This window comes from Aethalodelphis obliquidens, unplaced genomic scaffold (assembly GCF_003676395.1).
Source record: "Aethalodelphis obliquidens isolate GAN/ISIS:26980383/991018 unplaced genomic scaffold, ASM367639v1 scaffold82, whole genome shotgun sequence".
Lineage (NCBI taxonomy): Eukaryota > Metazoa > Chordata > Mammalia > Artiodactyla > Delphinidae > Aethalodelphis > Aethalodelphis obliquidens.
Window position 1 is genome coordinate 612,407 of NW_020838026.1, and position 27,100 is coordinate 639,506.

General features: G+C 59.5%; 1 protein-coding gene across 2 annotated transcripts in view; it reads left to right on the plus strand.

Annotated features, from left to right (window-relative positions):
- IGSF9B (immunoglobulin superfamily member 9B) overlaps positions 1-25,315 on the plus strand; it is a 35,310-nt gene extending 9,995 nt beyond the window's left edge. The window contains exons 5-19 of one of the 2 annotated variants that reach the window (XM_027092896.1): positions 462-603; positions 881-1,026; positions 3,175-3,317; positions 3,602-3,745; positions 3,830-3,946; positions 4,191-4,341; positions 5,118-5,241; positions 7,270-7,445; positions 8,835-9,061; positions 9,779-9,863; positions 11,660-11,821; positions 12,081-12,126; positions 12,688-14,337; positions 21,529-21,650; positions 24,571-25,315. In XM_027092896.1, coding sequence (XP_026948697.1) covers positions 462-603; positions 881-1,026; positions 3,175-3,317; positions 3,602-3,745; positions 3,830-3,946; positions 4,191-4,341; positions 5,118-5,241; positions 7,270-7,445; positions 8,835-9,061; positions 9,779-9,863; positions 11,660-11,821; positions 12,081-12,126; positions 12,688-14,337; positions 21,529-21,650; positions 24,571-24,779 — 3,644 coding nt within the window. In that variant the 3' untranslated portion in view covers positions 24,780-25,315. The remainder of the gene's footprint in view (positions 1-461; positions 604-880; positions 1,027-3,174; positions 3,318-3,601; positions 3,746-3,829; positions 3,947-4,190; positions 4,342-5,117; positions 5,242-7,269; positions 7,446-8,834; positions 9,062-9,778; positions 9,864-11,659; positions 11,822-12,080; positions 12,127-12,687; positions 14,338-21,528; positions 21,651-24,570) is intronic. The other variant, XM_027092897.1, reaches the window with a different exon arrangement.
- The last annotated feature ends 1,785 nt before the right edge of the window (positions 25,316-27,100 follow it).

The following is a 27,100-nucleotide window of genomic DNA, read 5'->3' on the forward strand; positions in this document are numbered from 1 at the left end:
TTCTCCTTGCTGCACATGTGCTGCCCTGGGCTCCACTGCAGAGAAGGAGGGGCAGGGAGGGCCGTGTGCGTGTGTGTATGTGAGTGTGCACGTGTGCGGGCGCGCGTGTGTGTGTGCCTGTGTAGGGGTTAACTGGCTGTTCGGAAGCCAGGTTTACAGCGGGGCTGTGCGTGGGGCGGGTGTCTACAGCAGGCTGGGAGCATACGGCCACACCTCTGGACCCCTTGCATCCCTGGGACTTGCAGGGAGAGGAAGAACCTGAGCACAGGCAGCAGCTGGATGCGTCTCCATGACAACTGCTTGGCTGCGCTGCCAGCTCCTGGACCAGTGCCTTCCCCGCTGTCCCTCCCAGGGCTTGGGGTGCCCCTTCCTGAGGGTCGGAGCCTCCTGGAAGCCCAGCGCTGTGGTCCCCCCCCCAACCCCCCCGCCGGGAGAAGTCATGCTTGTTCCTGTCCCTACAGGACCTCCCTTCATCGTCTCCCCTCCTGAGAACATCACTGTCAACATATCCCAGGATGCTCTGCTCACCTGCCGGGCAGAGGCCTATCCCGGCAACCTTACCTACACCTGGTACTGGCAGGACGAGAATGTCTACTTCCAGAAGTGAGTGCCTGCCCTTCCCTTGGGGCCTAGCCAGGCACCCTCGGGGTGAAGCTTCCGAGCAGGGGCTGCCCTTGGGCTCTGGGAGCTGGCAGGGGTTGGGGGCATCCGGTCCATGTGTCCCTCATGCTAAGGCCAGTGTGTGTGCAGACGGCGCCTGTCCCCCTCCTCAGCCGTGCGGAGGACTCGCTGGCATGTCGTCCCAGTGTTGAATGGAAGACGCCTGCCCCCCGCCCCCAGCACCCCCCGCTATTGTGTCCTGTGTTCTGTGTCCCTGCAGTGATCTGAAGCTGAGGGTGCGGATCCTGATCGACGGGACCCTGATTATCTTCCGGGTGAAGCCTGAGGACGCGGGGAAGTATACCTGCGTCCCCAGCAACAGCCTGGGACGCTCGCCCTCGGCCTCGGCGTACCTGACCGTGCAGTGTGAGTGGGGCAGGCTCAGGCCACGCTGGCCACATGGGGGGCTGGAGGGCTGCGTGGAGGCAGTGTGGGTGGAGGAGGGGCCGACGTGGGGACGGGACAGCGCGGGAGGAGGCCTGACCCGGGCTGGCCAGCGGAGGTGAATCGAGCCCCCGCCAGGCTCTTCTCCGGGCTGCACGGCCGCCCGTGTCCACTAATCCATTCCGTCAGCCTCGCCCCGGTTGGGCTCAGGGACAGGCAGGCCTTCTGGACGCCGTCCTCGTGCCGGCGCTGGCCAGCTCCTCTGTCCGCACCTTGAATGAGGTGTTTTTTTTCTTAGTATCTGAGGGCCATGTGGCTCAGACCCAGTGGGGCAGCTCTCCTGCCGCTCTCTGCTCCCCTGCTGGGTGGGCAAGGGGGACAGATCCTCTCTGGGGTGACTAATCCGCTTCCCCAGCAGTGGGCCCCTGGTGGCTTCCCTGCTGCGCCTTCCAGGGCTGCCCGAGACCCAGGGGAAGGGGCTGCTCTTGGGCCGGAACGACCGAGGGCTTTTGTGCAGCGTCATTCAGCTTGCTGGTCTCGAGTGGGGGAGAGGATGAGTGCCGAGGGCTAATCTCTTCCTCCTGATTGGAGGATGGCTCCGTCACTTTGACAATAAAGGCCCCTCTTGACGTGGTAGGTGACAGGCTATCCATCACACAAGGGCTCGTGTGCAAGAACCACTCCCTCCCACAACACGGAGGGGCGGGCGAGAGTATGACCATCTGGAGAGGCGTGGCCCAGAGGTGGCATCTGAGCTGAGGACATTAGAACAGCTGGTGACCCTGGGAGGCGGGCTGAGCATGGGCCTGGCAGTGGGCCCCCCGAGTCCCGACCTCACACCCTCACGTGGTGATGCTGCTGGTGCGGGCAGAGGCCTCCTCTCCGCTGTCCACAGCCGAGGACGACTTTCAGCTGCTGTCTTATGCGTCCCGAGTTCTTAAGAGCTGTGAGGCCTAAGGAAAGCTGTGTGACTCAGAACCCCAGGCCTGTCCTACCCAGGAGAGAAAAAGCTCTGACAAGTTACTTACTGTGTGCCCAGGCTGTGAAGGTGCCAAGGGCGGGGCAGGCTCCTTGCGGAGCAGAACCTCTCTGCCTGTGTCACCCGGGCATGGAGGGGGCAGTGGCGGAGGGAGAGGGCCGGCAGGGGTGGTCTCCAAAGGACGATGATCCACCAGGACCAAGGCTTCCGTCCTCCAGGCTGTGGCCGTGTCTGCTGAGGGAAGCGTTTCTCTGTCTCCCTCTGGCACCATCACCCACTCCCACTTGTCGTTTTTTACCTCTTTCCTGCCTTCAAAGAGAACCTGTTGGGTGAGATTTTCAGGTGGGTGAGACAAGGATCTTTATTTCTGCTAAAAAGCAGTGTTCAGAGTATTTCTCATTCATAAACCCTTTGAAAACCTTGGAGGAGAAAAAAAAAATCTACCATACGAAAGTAGGAAGCCATGTCTAAATATATACTTCGGCCTGGTATTTATGCAATGCTCTTCTCTGAAGGGCTCCAGACGCTAACAGAGCCGCCCATTCATCCTCACTGCCTCCCGGGCAGTTCTGGGTCCTTCTCCTCCATGGCCCTCGTGGGAGCCCGGGAGCCTGGCGGGGGGGGGGGCGGGCGGCTCACCCACGTCACAGAGCTGCTGCTCCTGCTGTCCTGAGAAACTTCCAGCAGCTCCGTGGCTGACTCTGCACCCCACCTGCACAGATGGGAAACCGAGGCAGGGCAGAAAAGCAGCCTTGTGGTTCCGCCCCTGGTCCCCGTCCGCAGAGGACGTGGGGCGAGGAAGGGCTTGGGGTCCCGCAGACACTCGGGAGGGATGCTGCTATCTTATGCGTCCCGGCGGCTATTGCGTTTCCGGGCGGAAGTGTGTGGGGGGAGCTGCAGGCCGGCAGGAGCAGCGGTGCCTCCGTGCATTCAGACGGGTGTTCTTAAGAATGCAGGGCTGCACAGATAGGACGGTTGCTGTGGCCTCTGGGCGGTCAGCCCGGGGAGTGGGCTTTGCCATCTCGTGGCCCCCGCTGGGCCGACACCTGGCACTGCGCCGAGTGGGGGGCCCTGGGCTGCGGGGTGGCTTGCCCCCCGCCCCCGCCTGCCTTCTCACCTCTGCTTCCCTCCCCACACCCGCGGCCCTGCAGACCCAGCCCGCGTCCTCAACATGCCCCCCGTGATCTATGTGCCTGTGGGAATTCATGGCTACATCCGCTGCCCTGTGGACGCAGAGCCACCGGCCACCGTGGTCAAGTGGAACAAGGACGGCCGCCCCCTGCAGGTTGAGAAGGTGCCGGAGGGCCGTGTGCCGGTCGCGGGAGGCCCCCGGCCCTGAGGTGCTACCTCTGGGGATCTGGTTCCTGCCAGGGCCCCTCCCCTCCCCCCAGGATTTGGGGAGAGCAAAGAGCTGTTTCCCGTGGGCCGAGTCCAGCAGGGCCTGGCTGTTCTCGCATCGCGAGACGCCCCCCCCCCCCCCCCCAGCCTGCACACGGAGGAGCAGCTGAGGTCCAGCTGAGGGGCCTGGGCCGAGCGCCGGCTCCTGACGCCAGCTCCCCTGCACTGTCTGTGCCCCAGCAGAACCTGGGCTGGACCCTGATGGAGGACGGCTCCATCCGAATCGAGGAGGCCACAGAGGAGGCTCTTGGCACTTACACCTGTGTGCCTTACAACACCCTGGGGACCATGGGCCAGTCCTCCCCCGCGAGGCTCGTCCTGAAGGTGAGGCTGGGGCTGCGGGCCGCCTCCGTGCGGGCACTGGGCGCCTGAAATGCCTGACGTCACGGCCTCGCCGTGCTCTCCTAGGACCCCCCGTACTTTACGGTGCTACCAGGCTGGGAGTACAGGCAAGAGGCCGGCCGGGAGCTGGTCATCCCCTGCGCCGCCGCCGGGGACCCCTTCCCTGTCATCACGTGGAGGAAGGTACCTCTGGGCTCCGGGGCTCCTGGGGAGCGCGGAGGGGCACGGCCTGGGAACGGCGCTGTTCCCACGGGGGGGGGGCCGAGTAGTGACGGTGACTCCTGGCGCGGGGTGGGGGGCGGGCAGGGAGGGCTGCGGGCTGGGGCCCGGTGCCGCCCCTGTCCTTCCTGGACCCCTGAGTGTTGGTGGCTTCTCTTCTTCCCTGCCCCTCCTCCCGCCCTCCTCCCCGCCCCCGTGTTTGGCCAAGGTAGGGAAGCCCAGCAGAAGCAAGCACAGCGCCCTGCCCGGCGGGAGCCTGCAGTTCCGCGCCCTGAGTAAGGAGGACCACGGGCAGTGGGAGTGCAGCGCCACCAATGTGGTCACCAGCATCACTGCCAGCACCCACCTGACTGTCGTCGGTATGGGCCGTGGGAAGGCGGGCCGGGCTCTGGGTGTGGGGCTGTCTGCCCCCAGGTCCGGGCTGGGCCTGGCACAGGGGTCCCCTGACCTGGGGCTCCGGGCACGTGTGCCCACTTCCTCTGCCTGCATGTTTTCCCTGCCCCTCTGGGGACAGACAGCCACAGTCGTGACAACAGCCAGTGCTTTTTGAGCATTTACCACCAGCTTTAGGCTCAGCACCTAGGGGTGCCTCGTCACACACGTGTGTGAGGTGGGAGCTGGTGTTCCCCCCACGCTCGCTCATTGAGACCGAGGCTGGTCTGGGGGGGACGCCCTGCCTGGCGTCACTGCACTGAGTGGTAGGCCCAGGGCTCGAGCTCCTGCCGGAGGTGTTGACTGCCGTGCCGGGCTGGTGGGCGGCTCTCACGTTGGTGTTTGGGTCTCAGGCCAGAGAGCCGTGTGCAACGGGGGCCTTTGGGCTTCACCTGTGGCCGTCGGCTGCACTTGATGCTCTCCAGAGGAGTGCGGGCCTTCTCGGGGCTGATGACCAGGGGCTGGTTTCCCTCCGGCCGTTATTCCTGATGCTCACGGATCTCCTGCTGGAAGGACGAGCCTGCCCGCGGGACGGTTTTCCTCCTCCAGCCCCATGACCCAGCAGGGCTGGGCGCAGCTCCTCGGAGCGTCCTTGTCCCGATGTCTCCCCCGGGGCACCGCTTTTGCCAGGTGCACGAGGTCACAGCCAGCCCGGCTCCGCGGGCTCAGTTCCTCCCGCCTGAGGTGTCCGCTTGGCCTGCAGGCACCAGCCCCCATGCCCCGGGCAGTGTCCGGGTCCAGGTCTCCATGACAACTGCCAACGTGTCCTGGGAGCCAGGCTACGATGGAGGATTTGAGCAGACATTCTCTGTTTGGTACGGACCTCTGTGAGTCACCCCCGCATGCCTTGCTCTCTGCTTATCCCCCCACCCCCACCCCTCATCAGTCCCTGGGGTCAGGGGGCAGGTTATGAGAAGGGTGTGGCTCTCCACCTGCCCTACCTCCCTCCGGATGGTGGGGTGTGTTGCCCGGTGACCAGGCTCCAGGGGGGTGGGGTGTCTGGGATGACGGCGGGGCTGGGGCCTGGATGGTCCGTCACCCTGTGCTGCACGTCCTCAGCTGATCTCGCGGCCCCTCCCTGTCCTTGGCTTGCTCCTCCAGCTTGCTCTATTCTCTGGAGCCTGGAAGAGAGTCGGATGTTCAAGGGCATCGTAAGACAGCCAGCCACAAGCATAGATCTTTTATTCTGACCCTGCACCAGTGGTTCCAGAAACCCAGTGTGAAGTGGCGCTCACCTTCCTGGCCTTTTCTGCACATGTGCATTTTCTCCCTAGGACCGTGTGTCTGTCGTCTTTGTACCTGGTTATACGTTCACTCAGCGAAGTGCAGAGATTTGAGATCTTTCCCAAACCTTGGGGCAGACAGACATCTTAATAATGCATGAAGCAGGCTGAGGACAGGAGGTGTAGAAAAGCTGGGAGGAGAGGCCTCAGCCGAGGTCCACCCCTCCCCTCAGGATTTTCTCTCCCCACATCCCTCTCCTGAGCCACACACTGGCCACCTGCATCATGGGTGACATCCTCGAGTCGGGAGGGTGAGCCCTCACCTCCTCCTTTCCAGACCTGTCTCATCTGGGTGTGTAGCCCCAGCCAGGCTCACCAGGTTGGGTCAGGGGCGCCTGGAGATTCAGGGAGAGCCCTCCGTATACTTCTCAGCAGCAGGGAGTCAGAGGGACCTGGCCTGCTCCCCAGCCTCTGATTACCTAGGTGTTCTGAGCTCTGGATGCCCACTGGACCTAGGTGGTGAGCTTGGGGGGCTCGGAGTTGAAGCGGAGCCCCCTCCCATGCCCACCTGTTCCCCAGGGCAGGCGGGACGCTGCCAGGCGGCTGCGTGGCCAGGGCAGGGCGTGTGGCCGCCTTTGGGGAGGCCCGAGCTGAAGGTCTGGGCGTGGACTGGTTCCCTCGCTGCTGTGGCTCTGCTTCGCTTTGTCACTCTGCTGCCTGCTGTGGTGCCGGCGGGGGAAGGGCGGTCACGGGGCTGGGGAGGCCTCCTTCCAGCGCTGGTTTCTCTCTGCTGTGCTCTTGGCTGCCTCCGCTCCGATTCCCGGGCAGAGGCTTGAGCTGTGAGCCGTGAGCCCTTAGCCTGCAGGGGCCTGGCCTCCACGGGGGTCCTCAGGCTGCTGAGGGACTGCGCGGCCAATCCCACGGGACGATGTGTCCTCCCTGTGGTGGCGCCGGGCGCTGCGCCTGGGCGCCGGCTTCATGGCTTGCAGGGAGTCAAGTGGGCTGCAGAGCAAGGGTCGACCCTCCCCCTGGTTCCAGTGTTTTGTAGCCACAGCGCGGCCTTCCTTGGTGACCTCTAACCCAGAAGCCGTAGGGGTGGGTCCTGGTCCCCACTGTGGGGAAGCACTGATTATTTCTGTCCTGCGCCCAGCTCCTCCTCAGTGACTCAAGCCCACTCGGACAGATTTTGCCCTCGGGGTCACGCAGGTCCCACTTTGGCTGTCCCCGGGAGGCCGGGTGGCCAAGGGCACCCGGCCTCCCCCTGGTCCTGCTCATCCCCACTTTCCCACTTTGGTACCTGCCTTGTTCCCAGCGTCCTCACTCCCAGGGCTGCGCCACTCTTAGGGCTCTGACCAGGGTGAGATTCTCCCAGAATGCAATTGGTAATTTGACCAGTATCTCGAGCATCAGTAACGCCAAGGGTCCCTTTTCAGAGAATAGGCACCAGTAGTGGCTGGGGACCTGGCTTCATGGGGACCGGCACAGCCACAGCTGGGGGGTTGTGACCTGCTCCTGACCTCTAAGCTGGGGAGGCTGGGGCAGCGCCCCCAACTCCAGCACCTGTGTGCCCTCTCAAGTCTCCAGTGTAACCCACCCCGCGCCCTCGTCCCCGATCCTCTCTCTCTCGGGCAGGATGAAGCGGGCACGGTTTGGGCCCCACGACTGGCTGTCCCTGCCTGTGCCTCCAGGACCCAGCTGGCTGCTGGTGGATGCCCTGGAGCCCGAGACAGCATACCAGTTCAGTGTCCTGGCCCAGAACAAGCTGGGCACCAGCGCCTTCAGTGAGGTGGTCACTGTGAACACTTTAGGTGAGGCCGGGCCGGGATGCTCCTGGAGGGGCTGGGATGGAGAGCAGACATTTCCTGCCCATTGTATGCGGGCGCCTTGCTAAGTGCCTTATACAACCAACACTGACCTCCCAGTAAGGGTCTATCCTACCGTCCCACGGGGTCTGTCCAGGCCAGGGTGCCTCGTGCCCCGTCTGAGCGCTGTGGGCTGCACTGACGTGTCCTCAGATGGATGGAAGAGCTTCCGTTCCATCGTTCCTTACTGGCCCCATGTTTGCGTCTTTCTGTGGCCTCCCGGGGTGGTGGGGGTCCTTCCTCCTCCTTTTGCACTCCCGCTGCTCCCTTCCTCTGGCCCCCGGCCTCGTCTGGTGGCAGGCGTAGGGCCACCTCTTCCTCCCTGACCCAGCGGCTCACCCTGCCCGCCTGCTGTTGCATTTGGCCCCTGTCTGCGGCCAGAGAGGTTGGCTGTGACCAGGTGGCCCCACGCCAGCCTTGTCCCACGTTCTTTCTTGCCGAGGCTCACCACCCCCCCCCTCCCGAAGCCCTGTGCCCTGGGGCCTGTTTTTCCACCTGGGCCAGAGGGGAATGGATGGAGTGAGCAGTGCTGAGGGAAGATGTTCCTTCTTCCTTGGAAGAGAATGAAAGATACGTTTTGTAGTATCTTTTTTTCTTTTTTAAGATATATTTGATGTGGACCATTTTTAAAGTCTTTGTTGAATTTGTTACACTATTGCTTCTGTTTTTTTTTTTTTGCGGTACGCGGGCCTCTCACTGCTGTGGCCTCTCCTGCTGCGGAGCACAGGCTCCGGATGCGCAGGCTCAGCGGCCATGGCTCACGGGCCCAGCTGCTCCGCGGCATGTGGGATCTTCCCGGACCGGGGAACGAACCCGCGTCCCCTGCATCAGCAGGCGGACTCCCAGCCACTGCGCCACCGGGGAAGCCCACTTATGTTTTTTATGTTTTGGTTTTTTGGCCCTGAGGTATGTGGGATCTTAGCTTCCTGACCAGGGATCGAACCCACACCCCCTGCATTGGAAAGCGAAGTCTTAACCACTGGACCGCCAGGGAAGTCCCTATAGTATCTTTTCAAAGATACTGTCTTATTCAAAAGATAATTACATTGCCTTCTTCCCTGAAGTTCCTGACTCTTTTCCTTTCACGGGACCTGATGCCCTTGTGTGTGTCGTCAGAAGTGCTCTGGAAATGGAGTCAGGAGGCTCGGGCCCACCCACCCTGCCCCCTTCCCTTGGGTCACGAGGGCTCTTCATGGGACACGTGTCCTGAATTGATGCCTGCACCCTGGGGATGTGGCCCTCATCGCCCTGGGGTCACTGCCCCCACAGGGACGTGTGGGTAGAGGGGTTGCAGCGGCCTCGGCAACCCCGCCATCACCTCTCCCTCCCCCGCAGCATTCCCTGTCACAACTCCAGAACCCCTGGTGCTGGTTACCCCACCGAGGTGCCTCACAGCCAACCGGACCCAGCAGGGTGTGCTCCTGTCCTGGCTCCCACCTGCCAACCACAGCTTCCCCATCGACCGCTACATCCTGGAGTTCCGCGTCGGAGAGCGCTGGGAGACGCTGGATGACGCCATACCTGGCACTGATGGGGACTTCTTTGCTAGGGACCTGTCCCAGGTGAGGTGCCTAGCGTTTTCCCTGCTGCTTTTCTCAATTCCGGAAGTGACGTGACTCTTCCTAGAATCACTGGAAGCTTTGAGTGACCCAGCTCAGGTGTGTGTGGGCCGCTGTGTACCGTCCCACACCTGCACCCCTGTGCTCGCGGGTCTCCTGCCAGGTTTGGGATCCTCAGATCACTGCAGCTGAGGTCGGCAGGTTCAGGGCCTGCCCTGTGGCCGCCGGGAGTGCCGTTGTCGCTTGAGGGGTCTCCAGGTGCCGACACGAGCCAGGGTGGGCTGGGGGCCCAGCTCCCTGCAGGAGTCTGACGTGGGCAGAGGCTTCCCAGAAGGGTTGTCTTCCACTTGCCCAGAGTAGGGTCCCTTCGTTAACAATTCCGAGCCCCTGGAGAAGACGGTGCTTTTTTCCAGCTGACTCCCCTTAACCCGGGAGGTCTCTCTAGTTGGAGAGGCAGCAGCGTATTTCTCAGGGGCCCCCCGTCCCACCTATGTTCCCTCTCCCTTCCCTGCACTCCTGAGAGCCCATGTGGCATCTCTGCCCAACTCTGCTTTCAGTGACCTCACGTTGGTAGCTTGAAATCGGCCACGGTGGGAGTATTCATCCCACGGAAATCGGCAGATACTCCCGAGTCGCAGAGCTGGGGTGGGGGGAGGATGGGCGGCTGTCGCAGGTCCAGGTCGCTTGGCTGACGACGGGGTGTCCTCCCTGGGGCTGTAGGACACGTGGTACGAGTTCCGGGTCCTGGCTGTCATGCAGGATCTGATCAGCGAGCCCAGCAACATCGCCGGCGTCTCCAGCACAGGTACTTGGGGGAGGGGCGGCGTCTGTGGAACAGCTCTTATGGGAAGAGGTTGAGCTGGAAGTAGAGCGAAAGCGCCGGCTGAAGCCTGCCAGGTGGGTAGGATTTCTCCGTGTAAAGAGCTGCGTTCATGACCGTTTCTATAAGGTAACCACAGAGAGAAATCTAGTTAAGGTTCTTGTTAGAATAGTTGAAAAGGACTTAAGCCCTTTTGCTATAACATTTCTGTTCCTCTGGTGTCATCCTCTTGGGGGTGGGGGGCGAATTGGAGCAAAGAGACAGAAACAGGTCAGCAGTACTTACTGACGCCTCTCGTTAAGATGGCTTCATAATTAGGGTGTTTCATTTGGAAAATTGCTGTTTGGTGTTGTTTTCCTCCATTCCTTCCTCTCCGTAGATATTTTCAGGCTAAATAAAGCCAACTCCCCAGCATTTTCTCCATTTATCTTTCTTTCTCTTGGCTCTGGTCCCATTTCTATACATCTTTCTCCAGCTCCACTCCCTCACATGTAGCAGGCCCCTCTCCCAGAAGTGGTTCCCTTGGTCTGGGAAGAGGTTTTTGCTTAGTGATCCAGCAGTGGCTCACGTCCTCGGGCAGCGCTCGCAGAGACCCTCGGAGGCAGTGGGCAAGAGCTGGGCCGAGAAGCTCGTGCTCGGGCCTGGTGGAGATATGGGGGCAGCGGGGAGGGCAGGGGGTGGGCGGGCGAGAAAGCCGGTGGGGAGCGGCTGTGACTTCTGTCGCGTGTACTAGGCACTGTGGGGCTGTTTTGCTCTACACGGAGGTGCCTGCTGTAGCAGCAGAGACGAGCGTACTTCTGTCTTGGCTTCCCTCCAGGGAAGAGAGCTGCAGCCAAGCTAGAAGAGAGGACTTGAGGGTTTGGGGGTGCCTCTCACGAACTGTTCTGCATTCGGTGGCTTTATGTCTCGTTCCCGGCAGTCGGGAGGTTCCCGTGGTAATCAAGGATGCAGCTCCCTCGGCGTTCCCTGTCTCGAAGCCTCCCACTTCCAGAGGCTGAGCCCTCTTTCTACTCAACCAGTCGGCACGATCTGGATTGTTTTAATCCCTCGCTGTCCTCGACATGGCAATGGATTCTGGCCAAATGTATCAAGATACATAGGCTTCCCCTTTGATGAGCCTGTAGAGCAGCACTTATTAACACAACTGTCAGGTGACACGTAACGCAGTGGACTGGTCCAGTCTCGGCTGTCACTCTGAGCTCTGCGGACCTGGGCACCAAGTGAGGCTCACTTCTGCCTGTAGAACAAGGACGTTGTTTGATGCCCCGATCCGTGCCAGCACGTGCCTGTGGTGCCCAGGACACGCTGACCCCCTGCAGAAGTTGCCCGCCTGCACCGTGATGGTTAGAAAGGGGCACCTGCGTTCTGCAGCAACAGCCCTGCTGCTGCAGAGTTTCACCCTCTGGGCCCTGGTCCTATAGAGAGGTTGGTGGGAGTCACGATGCCCGCGTGACGCTTAGGCCCCTGCAGTGTCCAGTCAGCTAGTCACGGGTTCCGTGTAGAGTGTGCTGATAGGTGAGGGTGGCTGGTAAGGTGCTGGGCCAGCGCAGACCATCACAGAGCTGGCGTCCCACAGGGAAGAGATAACAGATGGTGTTTCCTCTCCACAAGCAAGGTAGCGATTCCTTGGCTCTGTAAGCGCCCTCTTCTCCGTCTTCCCGCCACGCCACCTCTTCATTTCTAGGGCGGAGCCTTAGTGATGTCTGTCCTACACAGGTGGGGAACCACCTGGGGCCCTAGGGAGGGAGGGTCTAACCCGTGCTCTCCCCCTATCCCCCCAGACATCTTCCCGCAGCCGGACCTGACCGAAGATGGCCTGGCTCGGCCGGTACTGGCTGGAATCGTGGCCACCATATGCTTCCTGGCTGCGGCCATCCTGTTCAGCACCCTGGCCGCCTGCTTTGTCAACAGGCAGCGCAAGCGGAAGCTCAAGCGCAAGAAAGGTAGGTGTCGCCTTGAAAACAGGGAAACTGGGACCTCGTGGGCAGAGCTGCCGATGGGACCTGCTCTGATGGTGGGAGAGTCGGCTGGGACCGAAACGAGGGTGGAGGCAAGACCCGGTGGGGGCACGTGATCCTGGACCCAGACGTGCCAGGTGCTAGGGTGCTGCTTCCCTGCGGGGCTTTGGTCTGGGCCCTGCTGACAGCTGGGGAGGGCTGTGTGGCGTCAGGCCTCAGCGGGCTCCCCTCTTTCTCCCTCCAGACCCTCCACTCTCCATCACGCACTGCAGGAAGAGCCTGGAGTCTCCGTAAGTGGTCTAGCCCCAGAGAGACAGGGTACGGCCATCTGGGGTGGAGGGTGGAGGGCTCGCTCCGCCCCATGACAGCGTTTCTAAGCTGTTTTCCCTTAATTGATCTGCACGGTAATTTTAAGTTGTCCGCACTAATGGGGGAGCAGTAGTGTAGATGACCCAAAATGGTAGATGAGCTGTTCATTTCTTTGATTTTTTTTCCATCCTAACAGATGTATCTTCTTAATATGCCTTGTTTAAGTTACTCTTAAAATGAGCTTGCATTCCTTGAGCAACCTGGGAGTGAAGTTGCAGGTGTGACTGGAGAGAGGTAGCAAACATAGGAGCAGGCAGAATAAACGCGGAAACGAGGTGTCCATTTGGAAAGTGGACAGCGCACGCCTGGACAGTTGAGAGTTGAGGGTCGGCCAGAGTATTTCACGCCGGCACACGCCACCCGCCAGCATTCCTCCTCCTCACTGGCGTCCTCCTAGGCGCGTGTGGTACTTTGCAGGGAGAACGGAAAGCAGTAGTGTCCTCTGAGCTTCCTCACGCCTCCTGCTCTCTCCCTGTCCCCAGCTTGTCCTCCGGCAAGGTCAGCCCCGAGAGCATCCGCACACTCCGCGCCCCGTCCGAGTCCTCCGACGACCAGGCCCAGCCGGCGGCCAAGAGGATGCTGAGCCCCGTGCGGGAGAAGGAGCTGTCCTTGTACAAGAAGACCAAGAGGGCCATCAGCAGCAAGAAGTACAGCGTGGCCAAGGCGGAGGCCGAGGCGGAGGCCACCACGCCCATCGAGCTCATCAGCAGGGGCCCCGACGGCCGCTTTGTGATGGACCCCTCCGAGGTGGAACCCTCTGCGAAGGCTCGGCGCATTGAGGGCTTCCCCTTTGCGGAGGAGACCGACATGTACCCTGAGTTCCGCCAGTCGGACGAGGAGAATGAAGACCCGCTGGTGCCCGCGTCTGTGGCCGCCCTCAAGTCCCAGCTGACCCCTCTGTCATCCAGCCAGGAGTCTTACCTGCCACCACCAGCATACAGCCCTCGGTTCCAGCCCCGCAGCCTGGAGGGCCCTGGCGGCCTGGAGGGCCGGCTCCAGGCCACTGGCCAAGCCAGGCCACCCGCTCCCCGGCCCTTCCACCATGGCCAGTATTACGGGTACCTCAGCAGCAGCAGCCCTGGGGAGGTGGAGCCGCCGCCCTTCTACATGCCGGAGGTGGGCAGCCCCCTGAGCTCTGTCATGTCCTCGCCACCTCTGCACACCGAGGGGCCTTTCGGCCACCCCGCCATCCCCGAGGAGAACGGAGAGAATGCTTCCAACAGCACGCTGCCCTTGACTCAGACGCCCACCGGCGGGCGCTCCCCAGAGCCCTGGGGCCGGCCGGAGTTCCCCTTTGGGGGACTGGAGACCCCGGCCGTGGTGTTCCCCCACCAGCTGCACCCGTGTGATGTGGCTGAGAGTCTGCAGCCTGCAGCCGGCCTCCCCCGAGGACTGCCGCCCGCCTCCCTGCCGGTGCCCGCAGCCTACCCGGGCATCCTGTCTTTGGAGGCGCCCAAGGGCTGGGCTGGCAAGGCGCCGAGCAGAGGCCCTGCCCCAGTGCCCCCCGCCGCCAAGTGGCAGGACAGGCCTGTGCAACCTCTGGTGAGCCAAGGGCAGCTGAGACACACCAGCCAAGGCATGGGCATACCCGTGTTGCCTTACCCCGAGCCGGCCGAGCCGGGGGCGCACGGCGGCCCCAGCGCGCTGGGCCTGGACACCCCGTGGTATGAGCCTCAGCCCCGGCCCCGGCCCAGCCCCCGGCAGGCCAGGCGCGCCGAGCCCAGTTTACATCAAGTGGTGCTACAGCCCTCCCGGCTCTCGCCTCTGACCCAGAGCCCCCTCGGCTCGCGCACCAGCTCCCCCGAGCTCGCCGCGCGGGCCCGGCCGCGCCCCGGCCTCCTGCAGCCGGCCGAGGTGTCGGAGACCGCCCTGCAGCCGCCGGCTGCCGTCAGCTTCTCGCGCAAGTCCACGCCGTCCACGGGCTCCCCGTCCCAGAGCAGCCGCAGCGGCAGCCCCAGCTACCGGCCCACCGTGGGCTTCACCACTCTGGCCACGGGCTACCCCTCCCCTCCGCCGGGCCCCGCAGGGCCTGTGGACCACTTGGATGTGTTTGGACAGACGCCTTCCCCTCGGAGGGTGGGGGAGGAGCTGCTCAGACCGGAGCCGCCCCCGCCACCATTACCTACCGCAGGGTGAGTGTGAGCCGTCTCTCCTGCCCACCGCCGCCTGGTCATCTTCCTCCCCTTTCCTCCCCTGCCCTCGCCCTTCCATCCACCGACTGACAGGGCTTGTCGGGACACGCTGCAGCATCCCTTCGGGAGAGGAGCGCTGGTCTTGGCAGCGGCAGGGAGTGGTCACTGGGGGGTGTGTGGCTTACCTGCCCAGGTACCCTGCCAGGGGCATGAGGGGTCTTCCTCATCCAGCCCAGAGCTCTCAGGAGGCCATCCGGGGGCCGGGGGAGAGGACGTGGCCAGGGGATGTGTGGTGTGTCCCCATGAGTGGTCCCCCGGGGCCTTCTGGAGTGGAGAGCCCACCACGTCCCCATGAGCCTGGCTTTGGGCGGTTCCAGGGTTGGCCCGGAGACCTTGTATCCAGCCTCCTTTTCTTCCTCGGCCTCTCCTCCTCGAAAGCAGGACCCTGGGGCCTGACTTCCCTGGACCACCAGGCTCCTGTCCCCACCCTCCTGCCCTTAGCAGCCTAGTGAGTGCCGCCTCCCGCCCCCACCTGGCCCCCCAGCCTCCCTGGAGGCTGCGTCCTGGAGGCTGGGAGCAAAACCTCAGGCCTCTGAACCGTGTGCCCGAGCCACACGCCCCACCCCAACCTGTGTGCCTCGCAGGGAGCTGCAGACAGACAGACAGACAGACAAGCCCCTGCGATCAGCCGGCCTGGGGGAGCCCACTGTAAACTGTAGCAGCTGGTGTGCCAGGTACCAGTCAGCCTGGACGCCTGCCCGTGTTCTTTCTCTCTGGTCTTTCTTCTGCTCTCCTCCCTCCTCCTCCCACTACTTCCTCCCCAAGTCCGTCCTTCTGTCCGTCTCTCTTCCTTCTCCATCCTCTTTGGGTTGGCCCGACTTGCTGGGAAGAGTCTGCACCGTCTGTAGTCCCCCATCCCTCCTGACCCCTGCCCCGGTTCCGTCCTTTGGTCTCTTTTTGATGTGGCCGCCTGTGCAGGGGAGCAGAGTCCAGAGGAGGCTGGCCTGGTGGTAGGCAGACGGGAGGAGGTCGAGAGGAGGGAGCCCAGCGCCCTTCCCTTGCCCCCTTCCCTCCCCCCCACTCTGGTACCTGGAAGCACAAGCCTCACCTCCCACCCCGGCTCAGGTGGGGAGCAGCTCGGGAGGTGGAGGAGAGCTGCGTGCTGTCTGTGCAGGAGATGCGGGGGGCTGTGCCCTGTCGTCTGTGCTTTGTGCAGCCCTCATCTGCTTCGTCCCATCGTGCCGTCTGGGTCTCTGTCTCTCTCCTTACTGCTCACCCCATTCTCTGGCCTCGCTTGTCGGTTCTCTGGTCCCCGTGCTCCTCCCCTTCCCTCTGGGTGTGCGTGGGTGGTTCCCCGCACCCATGTTGATAACCGCTTTGTTTCTGATTGATCTCAGCTATCTGGGCAGTGTTGTCGAGACAAGCCTCTCTTCAGCTCAATAGGTAAGGGAGCTCCGGCTGGGTGGGTGGGCAGGGGGCGGACCAGCGGACGGGCTTCCGCAGGGCCAGCGCTTCCTCCATAGGGGAATCCAGACCACAGCCCTCACCCCTCTGTGGGGCGGCAGCCTCCGCCCCGATGGCCCGTGGCTTCTGGGTCCCCACGCCCTGCTGCTGCCACAGCTGCCGGGCCTCGCTCGCACTGCCTCGCTGCAGCTTCTGAGCCCCTCCCAGAGCCTCCCTGCAGTTTTTGCACTCAGACACCTCGCCATCCTGCTGCCCAGAGCTTCCCACAGAAGCCCTTGGGGCCCTGCATGCACCCTCAGGGGCCTAGAATGCCTACGAGCGCTTTGCACCTCTGCACCTTGGAAACCTGGCCGGGCACGTGGTGTCTCGGAGCACCGGCCCCTTTCTGCCCGGTTTCCCCAGTAGCAGGCGTAGAGACCCCCTTCCTCCCTCAGCCCCCCGGGTGCAGATCTCCCCCTGGGGTGGCCGCTCCCTCACTGTCCTCTCGGGATCCTGCCGATGCTCGGTCCTCCCAGGAGCATGCGGCTGGGCTACGGCCCTGCTCCTTTCCTCACCAGCCGGGTCTTTCTCAGGGCCAGGCCACCTGTCGTCCTCTGAGGGCAGGGGCAGGTCACCACTCCTGAGCCTGCTCTGCAGCCTGTTGGCTGTCACAGGACTGAGGCGTGGACCTCGCCTGCGGGCTCACGTTGCTCTCAAGGCCCCTGCAGTAGCCACTCCTGATGTCCCTGGGCCACAGCTCCGGGAAGGGGTCTTGGAGGAGCTCCGCCGGAGGAGAGGACAGGCCCCCGGGGCAGAAGGCAGCTCTGCTCTCCATGTGGGCGACTCCTTCCAGGTGGAGGTCTCGGGAGCTTGACAGCAGAGGGGTGCCAAGTCTCTCTGAGGGGTTTTTGTGGTCCCCTGAGGCCTGCTCAGTCTCATGGCCGCTGACAAGATCTTCCTTTTGCCGTGACGCCAGTCCCGTGCTTGTGGCAACAAGCAAACGCAGGCACCAGGCACTCAGATGGGAGAGGGAGCCTCCTCTGGGCGCTTCTGGCTTCCTGGGTTGAAGTCTCTGCATCCCTTCCCCACCTGGAGACGGCAGGAGGGCTAACGGTCCTGACTCAGGACCTTCGGTCTCCTCTGGGCGTAAGGATGGCCTCCCGTAAAGAGGACGGCCGTGCCACGAGAGTGTCTGCAGCCAGAGGTCGCGGGATTGTGTGAGGCTGGCCGGGTGCCACGCCGCAGCCATGAGCTCGGGGAGACCAGGGACAGTGTAGTTAGGAGCGGCCAATGGGGTGACAGTGATGGGACCGCCCTTCACCTTCCTGCTCTCCTCCCTGCCCCCAGTTGTGACCCCCCTGCTGCTCCCAGAGGAGTGATGACTCCAGGCCCAGCTCTCACTCCACTCCGGGAAAGTGCCTGGGCCTGGGCCCCGTTCTGGTTCGTGACCCCCTCCCCGGTGTCCCCACCTGCCAGACCTGGGGGCTGGGTGCCCTCTCACTGCTGTGGTAAACCAGGAAACCAGGGGTGCGATGCAGGGTGGTTTCCGCCTGGCCCGGCCAGCTCTCCAGCCTTGGCGAGTCAGGCCCTCACCGTGCTGCCTGCCGAGAGCTCTGGGTGGAGGCTGCTGGGCCCTTGCAGGAGCCAGGCTCCTTCTCGGGCGCCACCCTCACACTGCCTTTGCATGTGTCCCCGCTGGGTCTCGTTGGAGGTGGTGTGACTCGTCTCGTCCACGTGTGTCCTTGCTCTGTTCCCACTTCCTTCGCTCTCCCCTGTTCCCCTCCCGCCCCGCCCCGCCTCCTCTCCCCTTTCCTCCTCCTCCCAGCTCCCTTCTCAGACCTGTCCCTTTGTGGATGGGGCTCTCCGTTCCCTGTCTGACACCAGTAGCGGCCCTGTTCTTGCCTCCCCTCTGATCCCCTTTCCTGTTCATACTGACCTTGGCCTCCACGAGGCAGGTGGGTTGGGAGCGTGCTGGGGCCCCTTGTACTGGGTGAACTGTGGGGAGGAGGTCCCGTTGGTAAAAGCCTCTGCCGAGTTCGGAGGCCACACACTTGCCCCACCAGAGGGGGGCTGTCTGTGGACGCAGTGGTGGGCACTGATCTCCAGACTCCTGGCTGGCTGTGCTGTGGCAGAGGGTGGGTTCACCCATGTCCTGGCTACACCGTGGATGTGAGTGGGTGTCCTCGGTCTCCACCCCAGTCCTGTAGTCAGACGGCAGAGTGTCCGCTCAGGAGAGGAAGGAAGTGCTCCTTCATCACTGCTCTGTCACCGGGCACGGCAGCCGCCGGGGTAACGGCCAGCTCTTGGGGCAGGAGGGCAGGAAAAGTCCGGAGGATTTCGACTGTCCTGCCCTGTGGTTTGCCTTTTTGAACCTGGCTGTGTCTTTCTTCCCCTGCTCTGGGTGAGCATAGAGATATGCACTAAGGCCTCTGGGGCTATCTGGTTGTGATTTGGATTTTGTAACAGGTGAGAGAGAGAAAAAGAGAGTGTTAAGGTGAGTTTCAGGCTGTCTTTGGTAGGGGTGAACCACAAAGAAACACCTGTGGGACAGAGAACTGGGGTTCATGGGGAACACGGTCCGGAGAAGCCCCTGGGCTTTAATTTCAGGCCTTCACCTTCCAGTAATAGTAATGCTCGCACTTTCTGGGGAATGGGGTCCAAGTTTGCTGAATTCTTGAGTGTTCTGGAAGAACTGGGGCTGACTGGAAAGAGAACTCCGGCCTCGCCTCCCTGGAGGGCACCCCACTGGCCAGCCCTGGACTACCTGCTGCCCTTGTTCCAGGGATGGGATGCAGCTGCTTCACCCAGCCTCCTACTGTCTGAACGTCATCGGCATCAAAAGTCCATTACCTGAAAGTCCCCTGGGGGGCTTGGTGTTGATAGGGGACATGGCCCCCCCTTCCCCCTTCCCAGAGAAGGAAGGTGGTTTGATGTGTGCTGGGACACATTTCATGTGACTTTTCTACATAATTAGCTGAATATAAAGACCCATTTTGCCCCCTCCCCTGTACCTCCCGTCCTTCCAGACCCTTGCTTTTATTTTTTGCCTCCTGTACCGGGAGAGTGTTCCAGTGCCTTGGGGAGCCTTCTCCTGTCGTGCATCTGAGCCTGAGCACCAAGCCAAACGCGAAAACAGGTGGACAGCAGGTGCCTTGGAAGAGCTGGAGCTTGGCTGCTTCACAGGGGAAAATTGGCTTCCCCCACTCAGTGGATTGTTGCTGCTCGGGAATCATTGCCTGAGGGTATCACTTCAGCCAGCCTTCCCCCTCCCTGGTCTGCCTTCTCTGGCTCTGCCGCCGAAGCAGAGGATGTCAGTGACCATGGCAGCGAGCGCGTGCAGGGCAGGCTGATTGCTCAGGTGCACGCGAAAGCAGTGTTTTCCTTCCATGCAGCTTCTGCACCTGCTTCCCTTAGGAAGAAGCTGGACACGCAGTTTATCTGATGTTGAGAGTCCTGGCTCTTACCCCATGATAACTGGATTATAAAATAGACTGCCTAACCTCTCTAAACTAACTTCAGTTTCTCCATCTGAAAAGTGGGGTCAATACAGTATTTGCCTCTTAGGGATGTTGTAAGGGTTAAGAAAAATTATTGCAGGGAACATAGATCAGTGCCTGGCATGGTAAGTGGTAAGTAAATGCTGTATGATCAAAGCGGTAATAGTAGTGATATGTTGCTTGTAATAATAATGTTGTCCCTGGAAGTTTCAGCTGGCTTGGAGCATCCCTAGGAGTTTTCGGGGGCACCCTGTACCCATTTCTCTCATGCCCAGAGGGTCACCCTGAATTGCACTGTTTGCTTACTGGACCCTGGGTCCACTTGCTTGCCATGCACCTCCTCAGACTGTACACCATTCATCTGTATGGCCTTTTGGAAGACTCTGGCCAGGACCAGGAGGCAGATGAACTGAGCTGTGGATTCATGTCTTTTTCCTTTTAGGCAGCACGAAGAAGCCTTAGTCCAGGATGAGCGGGGGGTGAGGACGTTGCATCAGCTCTGGGAAGTCATGCTCCCTTGTGCCCTGGCCATCTCCAACCTTTGTCTGCCTCCCAAGTTTCCTTACTATTGCTGCTGTGCAGGGTCTCCATGGGTAGGCTGTGGGGTTTGTGAAAGAGGAAGGAAGGGGGAGTTGGCAGGCAGGTCTTCGGGGTGAAGACCCGACCTCCACTGGTGAGCTGGACTCCTTCTCTCTGAGACCGTGTGTGCATGTAGCTGGGTTCTTAGTTCTGTGCTCTTAGGGGGCTGTTGAAAATTAATGTCTCTGACCTGAACTTGGGAGGAGCTTCTCCATGCTGTATCTACTAAAGGATGCTGGAATGATGGCATCCATCAAAGAAGATGTAGGTTGCTTCACTGTCAGTTAGCGCAAGAAACCCCAGGAACCAGAGGCTTATCTACAGTTAGTCTGTATGCTTTTTTTTCTCATCCCTGCAGAGATATCTGATGTTGGGGAGACGCGGCTGTAGTCTTCCCACCCCTCTTTTTTTTTTTAAACCTTAGATTGCTTGCTCACCACTGGGGGCTTTTTTTCCCCTCACAGGTTTGGCTGTCTACTCCTTCCTGTCAGCATTTACCCACCACTGATTGTGAGGGAGGTAGAAGAGGGAGGTGTGACTCGCCCCCATCCACCAGGGTCCTGGAGTGTCCCTGCTTCCCTGATGGCGTGCTAATGCCAGCACTGGAGGGAAAGAAAGAGCGACCTGTCTCCCTCTTCCCCCCCTTACTCCTCAGGGTCCGAGTTTGGCTTACTTTGAGAAGAAATGGCATTGATCCATGTCTTCTAGATTTTCTTCTTTTATGATCCTTGAACAGTTCTCTCCAGTAAGTGCAGACTGTCACAGACAGTCCATCCTCTCAGCTCTCTTTGGGCCCCTTTGTCACCTGGGCAGCACAGGCTCCAGTTAAGTTGTTGCCTTTGTCCTAACCATGCAGTTGCTCTGTTAGGCAAACGGCTACACCCACTCAACAACCAGGGCAGAAGGAGACGCTGACGTAGGTGGTCTCCTCTCCCATAACCTTGGTTTTTCTGTCGAATCTTAAAATATGGATCCACCGGATACCTGCTGCGGATATCAAGGGCTTTGCAAGCCTGCCTGATTTGGACACTCTCATCGTCACAATCCACTTCCATCCTCTTCTGTTCTCTCACATGACTGATGAAGCCTGAGCCCAGTCTGCTGCTGAAATGTTGGTGGACGAAAACTGTTAGTTGCTGTTGGCTGCCGGGGTTCTGCCTGAATCTTGGCGATGGAGGAGATGATTTCACTGGGCATTGGGTTCCCATCTGGCCCGGCCCTGTCTTTCCCGGAGGAGGACAGTCAGTGGGGTGGGGTTGTTCTTCCGGTCCTTTAATCTGCCCCTTTACTTTTCATTTCAAGGTCTTGACTGTGATGATCCACAAACTTCAGACATCCCACCTGCCTCCTTCTCCGACTTCCTTGCCCCAGCTTGAGTGCCGTGTGATGGGTTCGCCATTAAAGCCTGTCTCTCCCTTTCCTAGGCCATCTGATGGCTCTACAGATTGGTGTCCACCTGCAGCAGGCCTCCCACTGCTGGAGCTCTCCATTTGGGTTCTCTCTTCCAGGAGCAGCAGGAAGGCAGGTGTCAAGGAGCTGGTCACGGGCACCTGGGGCTCCGTAGAGCTGTGCTCTGTCTCCTCTGGGTCAGCTACTTGGCTTTCTTCCAGCTCCTCTTCCAAAGCTCTCTCGTCCGGGAGCTGACCTGTGCCTCTCCAATTGTCCCTTCCAGGACACATCCACCTGCTCCTGGGAATGCTGCTGTACCTGAGAGGCTGGAGGCTCTGAAATACCAACGGATAAAGAAGCCCAAAAAGTCATCCAAGGGCTCCTCGAAGTCAAAGAAACGATCCGGTAAATGTCGAGAAGCACCCTGCTCCTCTCTTCCCACCCTGACCTGCCACTACGGGCTTGTCTGGCTCAGGATCCCAGCCCTGGGTTCTCTGCACAATCGACTCCTCCAGCTTATCTCGTTCTTTGCTTCTCTTTAATACTAATTGTCAAGGAATACACAAATAGAATTTTCATATCAAAAAATGAGAAAAGTAAGGTTAAAAGTCTCAGATCATCCTCCCAGTTCTGTTTCATCCAACCTGGGAACCATCCTTCTTGGGGGTATGTGTGTTCAGAACCCTTCTGTGCATATGCCTTTAGAAAACATGGCATTGTTTCAGTGTATTTTTTTTTTTTTTTTGGCTGCGTTGGGTCTTTGTTGCTGTGCGCGGGCTTTCTCTAGTTGCGGCGAGCAGGGGCTACTCTTCATTGCGGTGCGCGGGCTTCTCATCGTGGTGGCTTTTCGTTGTGGAGCACAGGCTCTAGGTGTGCGGGCTTCAGTAGTTGTGGCGCACAGGCTTAGTAGTTGTGGCTCCCAGGCTCTAGAGCGCAGGCTCAGTAGTTGTGGTGAACAGGCTTAGTTGCTCTGCGGCATGTGGGATCTTCCCGGACCAGGGATCGAACCCGTGTCCCCTGCATTGGCAGGCGGATTCTCAACTACTGCGCCACCAGGGAAGTCCCCTGTATTTTTTAACCACATAAATAGTACTTTTCTTTCTCATTCTGTCATATGCCTTGGACATATCCCTATCTCCTTAAATATCTCCTCTTTATCATTTCAGGCCTCTGGTTGGACATGAAATTCTGGGGTCCTACTCAGTGTTAAGGGGTCACGTGGCATGGACTCAGCCTCTGCGGGCTGGCCAGACTTTCCTCCATGAGATAGAGGGAAATTGCCGTATTTCATGAAAAGGACACCACTACTGAAATGTGTGATGTTTATCCAGCAGCGATAGGTAGCTTCTAATATAGTGCAAAAATAATTCAGCCGTTTTTCAGACTTAGAAAGTATTTATCACGTGCTCTCTTTTTACCAGTGTTTTAGAAGTGCTGTGACAGGCCGTCCAGGAAGACCACTGCACAGCTTCCTTGCCAGTCTTCCTTATCTACCAGAGTGCAGCTTTCTGCAGAGGCTGGGTTATGGAAGAGTGACACACAGAGGCCCTTGAATCTTTGGGAGGCAGTGAGCACTTAGTTCTCACTTAGCCTTCAGGTGGTACTATTATCCTGTTAGTTTATAGGTCGGAATACTGAGGTGGAGAGAAAGAAAATGAATTTTTTAGGTTTTGGGAGAGAAATTAGAGCCCAAAGCTGAATTTTCAACCCATTTAAGCCCATTTCAGGTTAAGACCCATCTACCTACCTACCTACCTATCATTTATCTATTATTATTATTTTTTTTTTTTGCAAAAAAGTCCCACGAGATGCCTATATTCTCTGTTGTTCTGCTTGCAGTGGTCCTGTTTCCTGTCATATGTCCACAACTCGCAGATGCCCCCCGTATTTAGCCCAGATCTTGTCCATGAGCTCAAGTCTCATATTTCCAGATGCCTGCTCCACATGCAGCTGGATGTCCTGTAAGCCTTTACCGTGTCCAAAATAGAGTTACTGATTATCTAGATGTGCTTCTCGGTTCTTTCCCAGTTTCATAAAAGGCACTCCTACCTGCCCAGTTGCTCAGGGTACTTCATCCTTGACCCTCTTCCTTTCATGTCTTACATCCAGTCCATCTGGTAAGGTCTGTTGACTTAACTTTTAAAACACATCCTGAATCTGACCACTTTTTTCTGTCTCAAATGCTAAAGCTAGATTACGAGTCATTCCCATCTCTCACCTTGCCCAGAGCAGTGGCCTCCTCTCTGGCCCTCCTGCCTCCGTCCTGGCTCCTGCAGTGTATTCAGCACACAGCGACCAGAGTGATTTTTAGAAAGTCCCGGGAGTGTGCACACACATACACGCATGCACACGTACACACACGCTTCTGATTAAAACCCTCCAGAAGCTTCCCTTCCCCCTGCAATCAGAACAGACTTCTGCCCACCCTTCCTGCCTCACCGACTCTGCTCGCTCTGAGTTACCGTGATGTCCTTCCTTCGGTCAACAGGTCACGTTTGCTCTCAGCCTGGGGCTTTCACACCATGGGAACACTTCTTCCCCAGGTCTGTGGAAGGTTCATAATTCAAGACGCGCCTCGGGGTTACTCCTTCAGAGTAGAAGCAGTGCCTTGTTCATTTGCCGTCTAGTGATCCTATTTTATCTTCCTTGGTAGCACTTGCAGTATCTGACGGTTTTATATCTGTAGTTTTTAAGTCTTTATAGTTTGTCTCTTCTTCCCCATTGCCACATTGAAGTATAATCTTCTAGAATGCAAGGGCTTTACCTCTGTGTCCCCAGAAGGACCATAAGGCAGACGTATGGCCCTGGCAGTCCAGGGTGAGCCAGACCTGACTCTAATGCGTATGGATAAAATCTGTGTGACGTCCATCACTGCCTGGGGGAGGCGGTGGGGGGGGAAAGTGTGCTGAGTCCCAACCCCAGTACCTAGAATGATGCCTGGTATCCAGGAGGCACTAAAAGAGACGTATGAATATTTCTTTAATATCGATAAATAGAAGAAATATTAGATAAAAGGTATTGAATATATTCAATATTAAATACAAGATGAAAAAGAGATGTTGCTTGACTAGATCTGTGAATCTGCAGGAAGTACAGCCACAGCCGTCCTGCTTCCTGGCTCTCACTAGGACAGCACTTGGGGTGGCCCCGGGCACTGGCCCTTCATGGTTCCTCTGCTGCACACTCTGCACTTGGGTGATTCCGGCGTGTAACCCTAGAGGCCGGGCACCGTGCCCTGCAGAGGACGGCTGGGTGTGTGAGGCTGCCTTCTCCCTTTCACCACTGTCTTCTCTTTTCTTGTGTGTGTGCACCTGCTCCTCCTCAGATGGTTCTGCCTCCCAGGCTCAGAACCTTCCAAACTCTCAGGTCCTGTGGCCCGACGAAGCTGTCTGCCTCCGGAGGAAGAAGAGACATTCCCGGCCCGACCCCTTTGCCCGACTCTCAGACTTGTGCCACCGCCAGCTTCCGGAAGACCAGACGGCGATTCTCAGCAGCGTGGAGCACGATGATCCTGGCCACGCCACTTTGCTGTGATGCCACAACTTAAGTGTCCCCTGGGCGAGGATGCTGGCCGAGGGGCAAGGGTGGGCACGGGCGATGGGTGTGCGGGGCTTCGTCCTCTCCTGCCAGTGGAGGGGTGGCCTGGTCGTTAGTTTCCAGGGCTGCTCAGACCCTGGTTCTGCTTGTTCTCCCTTTGGCCTGAGCGGGTGTCTCCTCTGCATCCTGGCCTGCTGGCCTTGTGTCCAGCAGAGAGGGCTGAGGGCAGACTGGCCGCCGTGGCTGTGTGTAGAGCTCGGGAAGTGAACTGGGGACAGGGAGAGCTATGCCTCCTCCCCCGCCTTCCCCTCTTCACTGGATGGATTTTTCCCACCTCCTCAAATATCTCTGGAGTGCAAAAGAGGAAGCAATGGCTCTCACTGCTGTCTGCTTCTGTTCAGTTTCTCAAGTCCTGAAAGAGGGCTGGACTTCCTGCCATCTTCCAGACTCTACATATATATAGATATAGATGCAAATGCGTATGTGTGTAGTTTGTGGGTTTCTTTATGTATATATATGTACGTGGAAGCAAATGCTGTTTACTTCTGTGGTCAATGGAAGGAGGAGGGAGAGGGCAGCTGGCATGTGGGCTTTGTGAGGGGCTCGCGGGGGCCCTGGTGTCTCTATCTCGGGAATGAGTCCTTCTGAAGTGGGATTCATGCCTTCTCAGCTGAATTCCCCGTTTGTCTTGACCTTCTCCCATTCCGAGTGGAAGTAGGGGCTTGCCATGGTTCCTGCTGCCTGCTTTGGGGGGTTCAGCAGTGAGTTACCACAGAACTAAACATAGCCTTTATTTCTTGGTTCTGGGTGAAGAAGGGTGGCTGGTGAACGGCCAGACAGGCATCTCTCTTCGTTTCATGGTTTGGCTCAGAAGTAGAAGCTGCTTAGCAGCGGGGCCGGGAGGTGGCCCTGTGCTCAGACTCAAGCTCATCGTCAGCCCGTTGGTCCAGCCAGGCTTGGAGCCCTGTGGCCGAGGGCCTCCCACTCTGGAGCCATCTGTGCCGAGCACCAGGCGCCGTGGCTCTATTTATATCCCAACCTGGCTCCGCACCCTCTGGAGCGCTGTTCCAAAGCCCTGATTGGATTCCTCCTTTCCTTTTGTGGGAGCTAATTCCCCAGATTGATTAATTGCCACGTGTGGGGAGCCCGCCCGCGCTCCTCTCCATGCTTCGCACGTGCAGCCCGCCGCAGACCTGAGCTCCCACGGGATGGGATCAGATAAAGCTGGGGGGCCTCAGATTCTGGGTTCTGGGGGTGCTCAGGCCCCTATTCCCCCAGGTCTGTTTATATAGAACTGGCTGAGGCCTGGGAGTGAAGCTGGAAGGGGTGGGAGGCAGGAGCCAAGCTCCATCCTTTCCCTGCCGAATTCTTGTCCTAACTCAGACTCTTAGCACCCAGAAGCTTCTGCGAGGTCATCTTACAGCGACTACAGATGTATCTCTCTCTTCCAGTAAGGTAACGGCGCTGCCCTCGACAGGGCAGAAGGCCTCAGTGTGGCTGGGGTGCGTCTGGCGTCCTTCTCCTCCTCTCGTGCAGGAGCCTGCTCTTCCGGCCACCCGAGAATCGAGGGGGCTATCAGGTTCCGCCAAGTACTTCCTTCTTGGTGCTGCTGTCTTGGTGGGTTTGGGGACATCCCTTGTCCCCAGATGCCTGCTTGGATGTTGGCCTAGTCAAAGCACTGGAGACTTCTGTGGCTCTCAGCCCGGTGACCCAGGCGAGGCGGCCCGAGAGCAGGCAGCTGCACATCCCGGGGAGCTTCCATCCTAGGGGTGAATCTGCTGCCACGCAGACCCGCCCCGTGCTTCCTTCTCTTGCCCAGCGAGTGGGGACCAATTCCACCCTTGAGGCTCTGCCTCAGAAGTCACAAAAACCACAGTTTCTTTCCAAACGCGACACATCGTGGAGAAAGGAGTGGGAGGGGCAGCACTTGTAGCCTTGCCGTGTCCACTGCCCAGCCCCCGGGTGGAACCTGTGCCATCTGGCCAGTGCACTTCGCTGGGCACCAAGTCCAAGTCCAAGCCACCCTCCGGGCGGCAGCTCCAGCGAAGTAGCGACTCTGCTTCCTTCCTGAGGCAGCACTACCTCTGCCACCGTGCCCGACAGGGGACACATGGGCACCTCCTCTGGGCCCTGGGGTCGGTTGTGGCCTTTGTGCGCACTCTCATGGTGGCTGTTTCTCGAGCAGAGCAGATCCTGCTGGACTGTACGTGGGACGTCAGGGCTGTGTGTCTTCAGGGTGAACTAGGCCACCCTTTCTGAGCCCTGTGCTGGGACTGTAGGCCCCGAGGTTACAACAGAAGAGGAGATGGGGGAAGGCT